General features: G+C 35.1%; 1 protein-coding gene across 2 annotated transcripts in view; it reads right to left on the bottom strand.

Moving 5' to 3' along the window:
- Positions 1-1278: 1278 nt before the first annotated feature.
- LOC129004509 (uncharacterized) overlaps positions 1279-10111 on the bottom strand; it is a 34356-nt gene continuing 25523 nt past the window's right edge. For both annotated transcript variants that reach the window (XM_054433121.1, XM_054433120.1), the window contains exons 10-13: positions 9277-9336; positions 3875-4117; positions 3404-3500; positions 1279-2581 (exon numbers count right to left, since the gene is read on the bottom strand). In XM_054433121.1, coding sequence (XP_054289096.1) covers positions 2056-2581; positions 3404-3500; positions 3875-4117; positions 9277-9336 — 926 coding nt within the window. In that variant the 3' untranslated portion in view covers positions 1279-2055. The remainder of the gene's footprint in view (positions 2582-3403; positions 3501-3874; positions 4118-9276; positions 9337-10111) is intronic.

Here is a 10111-nt window from a genome sequence, read left to right as displayed (position 1 = left end):
TTTGACTTGAGCTGACTTGAGTCCATGTTTAACTCGGACTCAAAAAATCACTAATTTTCTGAGCCAGGTGATGGCCGAGTTATCCAGACTGCCGGGTTATCGAGTGCCGAGTTTGCGGGACTATACTGTACAACAATCACAAATCGGTAAGACAGTGGCTCAGTTAGTATTGCCATTGACTATATAACCACAACAACATGAATGTTATGGTTGAATGGTTGTGGTTATATAGTCAATGGTATTGCTACCAACTTTGGACCCAAGGCAGCCATGTCATGGGTTCCATTACAGTACTAATCCATGGTATCTCCAGGGGTTTATTTTTTATTTTTAATGGTTATTTTTGCACCAAAAAACAAAAAATTGTGTCTAATCAAAAATTGGCTTGAACGATATTTTGAATAAAATTTAGTGTGTTATACTCCTTTTGACTCTGAACAAGATGGTACAACCCCCATTGCTCCAACAATTACAGTTCAAAAGTATATTGAAACTTTTGTAAAAACCCAATTCATAGAAAATCATATTTTCAAAATATCGAAGACCAATTTTGATTCAAATTGTGTGTATGTTGTTATAGTCCATTTAACTCAAAATAGTCTAAATGAAATTGTACAAAACCTATTGCTGTAAAAATAATGGTTTTAATTTCAATTTTTGTGATTTTCCCCAATAAATTATCAAGGTTTCTCTCACAATCCAAGTGCCATGATAAGGGTTGTTGAAAAGTTAAAGGGAGGAATGATGTGTCAGATTGTTGATACCGTTTATTTTTACCTGTTAAGCAAGCTTAAATCAAGGCCCCACTAGAAAAACAGGCCATGCTGCAGGATCCATGACGTCACATTAGTGACGTCATCAATTATCAATCATTGAGATGGGTACGCCACCTAGGTGCGTATTTTAACCCAATTATGAGTGAAGGATGAGTGTAATGGTTCATTGATAAATTCACTATTTTGCATGTTTTAGGTAAATAAACTGGCTGTTTGTCAGATTGTAAATGGTAAGATTTTAGTTCAACTATCCACCACTGTGACGTAGTGTTGCGCTGCAGCATGGCCTGTTTTTCTAGTGGGGCCTTGCTTAAATTTATCAAAAACAAAAACTTTACCATGGACTGGAAAATGGGATTTAGAATGTAACATTGAGTTATTGTTGTACCAATATTGTAACTATGCTCTTTATAAGAATTCGGTATAATCATTTTTTATTGGGCATAAAAGGCAGAAAATGGCAGTGGATACTAACAACAACAACAAAATTAAACACTCAGAGTTCATTTTTAAAATTGTATCTTTATTTACTACAAAGAAACATTGAAACAGATCAACTTCTAAAAAAAAGTACAAAAATGTTGAAAGTGCATTGTTTTGTTACTATTTTTTTACTACTTGTGATCAAATAACACTAAAACATTTGCATATACAACCAAATTGTATTTTAAAATTTGAATTAACCTGAGCCCACAGAAGATTAGCTTTCTGGCAAACTATTAATTATTTAATATCGATTTGATTCTTTTTGAAAACATTTCAAATGGAGCGGTGATAAATCTTTAGTGAGCTGGGGTTATTTCATGTTGTACACATTCTAAAATAACAACTCTTAGGGTCATCGGAAAATTGGTTACTATTCAACATTTAAAAACCATCCCTAAAATAAAAGATAAAATAATATAAAACCTTATTAGCTCTTTTAATTGTACTTCTATTAACAAATCTATATCGGATTAGTAACTACCATGTGCTATATGGCGGTATTCTGAGTTTTTACTTGTTGGCAAAACTAAGAAGAGTGGAAGAAACACATAAAGGAAGTTTCTATGAGCAAGGACTCTTCCAGAAACATTACTCACAATAAAAAATTAAATCTATCTACCATAACATTAATACTTTGAGTTTCTGAAACATCAGAAAGAAAAAAAATATATTTTTACTCTCATAGAAACCAGAGTGTTTAAAATCACAGATACAAATTATGCTAGTAATTTTTACCAAATTCCTAACACTAATGGGTTTCTGAGGAATAAATAACTGAACAAACCGTCTAGAGTTAGTTTCTGTTCATAGCGATTTGGTTTTGGAAACTGAATCCGTTCATGGGCTGTTGGAACTGTTGTGGGAAGTTCATCGGCATTCCCTGGGGGTTGTAACCTGGAGGAGGGGCTCTCATGTCCACCACAGGCGCAGGCCTAGCACCTCCGTCATCCATGATCCTTCTCTTTGCCTTCTGATCATCGCTCTCCTCTCCCCAACGGCTCTCTCGCTTCTGCCTTGCCCCTCTGCCTCCCCTCTCTCCCGACCCTCCTCGGCTCCCACCTCGGCCCCTCATGCCTCTCTCGTTGTTATAACCACCTCCTCTACCTCCGCCCATGAAGCTTCCATTGTTCTCTTCCCCAGAGTAGTCCCTTCCTCCCCCACTGTCGAACCTCCCCCTACCTCCTCTACCTCTCCCACCTCCTAACCTATCATCATTTCTACCACCAAACCGTCCACCTTCTTCTCTTCCACCACCAAAACCTCCTCTTCTATCATCACTTCCAAATCGTCCACCACCTCGACTTCCTCCGCTGTCAAATCTACAAAAAAACATTTACATTAGTACAGTAGAACCCCAGTTAACTGTAAACTGCCGTAAAGAGCCTGTAGTAAAGAGCTGTTTCAGGGTACCAATTTTTCGGTTAACCTGTCAAATGCTAAATAGCCTATGTATTACCATGGTGAGTTGGAAAAATGAATTTAAAACAATGTCTATATAATATATTAATGTTACCTGAATGTTGTATTTGACAGAAATCACAATGAATATTACACATATTTGAACAAAATGACACACATAATACAAAGAATATGTATACAGTCCTTAAATAAAATATTTACCAGACACATACTAATGTGTATACTTTATTTTATTTAAAAAATAATCTGGAACAGTTTTCAATTGTGAACAGAGAAACGTCTCTTTCGATTCTTCTCTCATGTTTTATAACAAAGTTTTGACTGTAATTGGAGCATTTTATTGCAAATTTATATAGGGAGGGTCTATGACCTTGAGTGGGCCTAGCTGGAGGAGAGTGATAAATGGTTTGTTTACATCCTACTGCACTGACAAAATACCTTACACTTTAAAAAACATTGACTTACAGTTTGATACAAAAACATTGATATGTGTTGGGAATTAGAACCTTCTCCGTCTGCATTTCATTTGACTTATTTTCCTTGAACATTTTCCGGTCAAGCCGCAACACACCCAATCCTATTACGGTTAATCAGGAGTTGAGTGCATATTCCTTAATATGTTAATATGTCCCCTTCTCAACTGAAATATACCTATTTAGCAACAATTTACCTCGTATAATAATGCCTTATCTACGCAATACACAGAATTTATAGCAACTGACCTGCTGCCCCCTCGACCTCCGCGAGATCCACCTCTGGAACCTCGGAATCCTCTGTCTCTGCCACCATCGTAGGAGCGATCCATGCGGAACCTCTTACCTGCAAAAGTACAAACTTTGTTAAAAAATGTTCAACAGCACTGCTCTTTAACACACAGTTTGTCAAACAGGCCAATGAAGGTTTGGTGCAACAGAGGTGAAATATTCTTCACTTCACTGGCTAGACTGTGCAGCTCTAGCCAACAGGGATTTATATTCCTGGGAAAGACAATTTTGAGACTTAAGGAAATGAAGAAATGGAAATGGAGAAATGACAGTTACGATTAGCTAAGCGCCTAAGGTTGATGGGACGGAGTGCTGCAAAGAATCAATAGTTTGAAGTAGCCAGGGGTAGCTATACCCCCCGAAAGGCCATACATTTACATAAACAATGAGTCAATCTTAAAAGAGGGTTGAATATCAACTTTGACTTACCGCCTTTGGCAAACGCCCCGCTCCTAGCCATCTCTCCCAGCTGGTACAACATGGGGCTGACCTCCTGCCCTGCCTCCTGCAGCACGGAGATGAGATCCTGAGCCTGCTTAGCATTGCTGGGGGTGAAGAATGTGTAAGACGTCCCAGTCTTGGACGATCGACCTGTGCGGCCGATACGATGAACGTAGTCTTCCGACGACTGAGGGTAGTCATAGTTGATCACAAACTTTACATCGTCCACATCTACACAACATGATACATATTATATTACCACTTTAGCACAGTTAAAATAAAATATGTTTTATTTGATGAAATGTATAAAATTTGAATTTTTATTATGTTAAACTGTTACACAACCATACAGTTGTAGTATGTTCTGGGGAAAAAACATGCAAACCTTTTACCCCAAGCTAGGAAGGTAGCGTCTTCAATAGGACAAGGTGGCATTATATACAAAATATTTGTCACAGGAAATTAACTTTTTCAGCAGTGTTTCTACATGTTAATAACTAGGTACTGTATTAAGTCTTTCTTATTGTATTGCAATACAAAGATCCAGGACCACTTTACTTATTGTTCACGAGATGCCACATTCAAATTGTTTTATAAACATGTTGAAAGTTGTATTGGGGCAAACTGAGTTGATGTACAAATTATAAATAAATGCATTTATAAACACTAGGATTCATCCTTTATTAGTTAAAACCATCCCATCAATAGAAGTTTGATTGAGTTTCTAATGGACAGTATTTTATTTTTACACGTGAGTGTGTGTGAGTTCAAGCTTGACTACCCAATCAATCAATAATTGTTTCATCCCTCTAAAGCAACAGGAAATTTGTTTAGTCTGCAAGTTTACTACAAAGGCCATTTTTTTGTTAATTTAGTATTCTATTAATAAAGGATAATGGCTAAACTAAGATATTATACAACAGACTTAAGTTTTATTTTATGACAAATAACTCATATAAGTTACTAGGGTCTACTCATTTTAATGGCAAGAGAGATAAAAAAAATTAGGCGGTCTGGATCTATTTGTCAACAGATGGTCCAAATTATTTGAAAAAAATTTAGGTGATTTGGATAGCAAAATCTTTGATCCCGTAACCAGTAGGGAATTTAAGTTTATATAACACTAAATCAATAAAATGATAAGTGTGGTTTTCATCACAAATTTATTTTGTCACAAATCCCAACTACTCACACTTTGACAAACAATAGCTTGTCAAGGATACTTACTCATTAGTAGGACTAAAGAGTAACACTTTAAGGCTTTGAAGTCTTATTAAATTATGTTGTTAATTTTTTCAAGACCTCAACATCCAAGCTGGAAGTTAAAAGAATTAAAATAAAAAGAAGAACAAATAAAAGAACAGGGAAAGAGAAACTTTGTTTCACTCAACCCAACTAACTACTCACGGATGGAGTATTAGTATATGATATATAATTAAATTGTAATAAGAAGTCAGCAGGATTATTTTGTCTTGCATGTCCCTAGATCATTGGACCCTGTGTGTGAGAATGATTAGGGCTGTGTGGCAGCCAATTCCAACTCACAATAATGCAACACTAGTCTGTCATGATAACCACTAAGTGTTATCTACAACAATTACGAGTTACTACTTTTCCTTGGTATTTCCCACTTAAGTGATTAAAATATTTTCTGTCACATTGATACATCTCCTGAATAACATTTTTATCTATTCACCTGATAAAAAATTGTTTAGTTATAGACACAAAATGGTTGTAACCTATCAGTTTAAACTATGCAGTATGTTTATAGATACAGATTACCATGTGGTTATGTCATTTTAAAAATCCTGAAAACAAAGGGAAGTCTTGTTGATATAAGCACAATGACTCTTATTTTGCATTAATTTTAATATATAATAGTAATTAGGTGTCTACGTATGTAACACAGAATTGTCCTTATCTAAACTGAAAGAGAGTATATTCAGACGATATTTACCTAATAATAGATAATACCAGGGCTTACTCGAAACATAAATATGCGTCGTTGATTAGTTTTATTGGATCTTTGACAATACACAACTGTAGATTGTCATGACTCCTTACTAATGTTATCTGTCTAAACAGGTAACTGTAATTTTAACACAGTCTATTTCTTCCTAAGAAAGTTGTAACCAATCCATCATACATAACGGTGGAATTGTGTTTCTTTATGGCTACTCACCTTTAGCCTAATAAATTATAATATTGTTACTAGGACTAGTTGGACCTGCCACTTAGTTGATACTCGGCAATAGACAACAAAGCACATCTTCAGAAATTGTTCAACAAAATGTTGTATCTCTCAAAGCAAAATTGTGGTGTGCCAAATGTCGCACAGCAACTTTTGTCTTTGTTGAGGTCTAAGGATTGTTCCTAAAAGTAGAGATATGATGAAAACAAAGTCTTTCAGGGTGGCCACAGAACTCCATTAACAACATATATTTGTAGATCTTAATCTTACGATTGACCGTGACAGGTATTCTCGATTTTGCTGTGACTGCAGAGAAATTTTACGATTTTGTCATGACCGCAGACAAAGTTCAGTGTTTCAACATCCAGCTGATTTAAACGCTAACAGTTTCATGAGCGATACACACAAAGTCTGTACGTCGCTGGGTGTTAAACCCTTCTAAATTTGTCTTGAATCCAATCCATATAACAACAAAATGGCAATAAAATCAGGGGTTCCATTTAAATTTAAAAATGCTCATAAAATTCCTAGTTTTTGTGAGAGTTAAGTGATTCGAGACTTCTTTACTCTATCTTTATATATATAAAAACCTGAACTGATGTATAATATATTCTGATATATAAGAACTGATATATAAGAACCTGAAAAACCTGAAAAACACCTGAAATATTGAATTATAACAGATAATGGGATTGATAAAATATAGATGCCTGACAAGACACAGCCAACCCTCAAAAACATCCTTAATTTTGATCAGAGTCAGACTAGGAAATATTCCTTACTAATATGTAGTTGTGGGGATTCTCCTAGCAAAAACAGCAACTGTATCCAAACAATCAGTAGTTGTAATGGCTAAGTATATAAAAAATAGAGTTCTTCTAAATGTCTATGACTAAAGAATAACTAGTTGGACCCCTTTTCAATCAACAACATTTAGCACAAATCCTTCCTTAATGGCTTGATAAAACCTAAGAGTCCTTTTAAGTCCCCATCAAACAAAAAATGTCAAAATCAAATTATATTTTTTGACTAACTTTCCTATAGTAGGCACAGTAGCCAAATTACCCTTTGGAAGAGGGGTGTCTAGAAATGCACTTATCTAGGACAGTAAAAACTCGTGAACATTCTTACCTACTCCAGTGCAGGGACCACGGAAAGAAAAATTCCCAGGTCTCCCATTGGACCTGATGATGACCAACGTGACTGGTTGGAATCAATCGCCAAAGCCAGTGTAACACATCTTTTATAATTAATAACTGTCTTGTGGATGTTAACAACATAATTGTCAATATATCAAAAATTGTTAAAAGACTTTAGTGGATTCGTACTAAGATATCATCCCTAATTAGTTATCCTTGTAATCAAAAGCAGAGGTTAGTCAATTCTTGTTACCAATGATTCTTTGAAATTACTATTCATAATTTATCATTATCACTGCCTTTCCCACTCTTTTTAATAACAACGGTAATACTAAATATTGCCACAATGACAACCCAAACAAAATATTTGCTCCAAACATCATTACGATATATTAGACTGAGACAGAGATGTGCTTGTCTAAAATAAGTTGGATTCTTCCCTTTGAATTTTTGAGAGAATAACTCTTAAGAGAAGCACTAAGGTAAAAAATAATGGGTAAAGTAATTATTACCTACCAAAATAATAGTTAACCTATACACCCTCTAGTCGTGCACAAACCTTTGTAGTCAAATCTTATGGTTGTGCATGTGTTCCATGGTATAGGCCTACTCTTAGACTGATAAGTCATCCCAGTGTACAGATAACAAACATTCCATCCCCACAGATTTATGTGGTTAGTGATGTTCTATGACGAGTAAGCCCTATTAAATATCTATCATATGTTTGATCCTTCTCTAACATTTCCTCCTCTTATGAACTGTGCAGTAACAAACCAGAGTGGACCTGGGCGATACTATCTGTATCTGTTTACTCCACCTATCACTTACTTTACAGCTTCTGGTGGCAAATACCAGATACTCCGCATAATGACTACATCATGCTGATAGTTAATATAGTGACAGGTGCAGAGTTTAAGCACCCATCGACACATTTCAAAAGCAAATACAAAATCCCCATTGGGATGCGAGTCCCAGGTCCATTGACTATTTCTTGTCTCAGTTCCCATTCACTGATAACAGCCCGCACCAGCAGTTCCCAAATTTGTGACAAAATTCAAAAGACTTTACAAGGCTTTTCTAAATGTTTAAGTCATTTAGCATAATGAAAACCCAAGAGTTGTGTCCACCTCGATTCATCCCAGATTAATTTCATGGGCGATAAATCAATGAATGCCCTAGACGTTTGGGAACCACTGGCCTACACAAAATGCTGCCTATTGTATTTGCCACAATCTTATTCAGTTACAGCCAAAGCCTTTTTGCTAAACAGTTTTGGCCGATATAAGTCTGTTTTTAATTGGTCAAGCTAATTAAGCTGTATTAGTATTACCAACTGTGAACCATTTATCTGGTCACAAGTTCTATTGGCTACAAAATGAGGATCTTACAACTAGTATTATCAGAGGATTAACATGTTTACTGCAATAGTCATTGGGTGGAAGTATGTCAGTGAATACAACTGCAGGACTGTTAGATTTAAAACTGGGTGAAAAACAATTGCCAATAGTTGAATATAGTTATTTGTAAATGTTGTGGAAAATATACTGAGATTAGGAGGCTAATTTGTTTTAACAGTGCCATCAACAATTGCAGGTGCAAATAAATAAATGTAAATTTGGCTTTAGAATATACAAATAGGCTGAGTCAGTGGAAATAATGAAATTATTTGTGCAATACAGAAATGTTTAACATCGGGTTAATTATTTTAGTTTTAAATTTTTACAAAATTTTGTGTATGAATACAACATTAGAGTGAATATATTATAGTTTTTAATTTTAAATCCACAATAAAAACAATTCACACAAAAAATAAATTATTAACCCCACATTGCAGCAAACGTGTTATAACAATTTGTTGCTTACATCTAATTCTTAACCAACACACACACTTAAAAAAAAGCAACTAGATACATATTTATGGCAAATACTAACAGCATTAAGAGTAAGTGAGGCTAGTGAGCGAGTACCTTGCACAGTTCACCTTGATGGAGGCTCTCTTCCAGTTACCGTGACACCCGGCAGTCTGTCCGGACTCTTACGATATTACGACGTCTACTCACCTAAGCCTCTCGCGGCAACGTCCGTCGCTACCAGAATATTGCATCTTCCTGACCGAAAATCTAAAACAGGCAACCACACGTTACTACAAGTACAGTGTTGGAAGTGGAGAAAAGTAGAAACTTAAAAAGTGAAATATGGGAAACGATTATCATTTAGAGAAGAATTTAATCATGCATATGAAGTAAACGAAATAAACAGTTCAGTTAAAAAAAAAAAAAACTACAATAGGCTATATCGATGGTTATAAGCACAATAGTTGTATGTCCATTTTGGTAAACTTTCGGAAACCGCAAAAACAAAGTTTGTATTATGGGGGAAACTTAAACTAAAACTGTTAAATGTTTGAAATGAATACATTTTATTGGCCACATTTATAATAAATGCATCTACATAAATAGTTTTATCTTTATTCAAGCCACATTTTTACAAATAATTTGTAAATCAAACCATGTTGGACATACTATATGTGTGCACTTCTGAACACGCAGATTTATGGACATGCTACGAGTGTGCAATACAAAAACTGCCCCTAGATGGTTTTAGTAAGGAATGAAAAATTTAAAAAACTGTTATCATGGGCGCCCTCTGGCTAAAAACATTAGAAATAAATTTAATACACATAATGTTCTGTGATCACTTGGGTTTTAAGGAATTTATAAAAGTAGCCTATGTTCAAAATGGTCATGACTAAAAAATGTTTTAAATTGATGTTTAAATCAAATAAGTAGTTGACTCACAGATGTAAAAATCTTTTATACTTTGTATACTTTAATACTTTAACAAAACTATTCAGAATACAAAACATCAACTTTCTTGGCTGTTATCTTGGCTTTA

Source organism: Macrosteles quadrilineatus, unplaced genomic scaffold (genome assembly GCF_028750875.1).
Source record: "Macrosteles quadrilineatus isolate MER2022 unplaced genomic scaffold, UCM_ALF_1.0 Scaffold_9__3_contigs__length_116548681, whole genome shotgun sequence".
Classification (NCBI taxonomy): Eukaryota; Metazoa; Arthropoda; class Insecta; order Hemiptera; family Cicadellidae; genus Macrosteles; species Macrosteles quadrilineatus.
The sequence above is the reverse complement of the archived record's forward strand: the minus strand, read 5'-3'. Positions and strand labels throughout refer to the sequence as shown.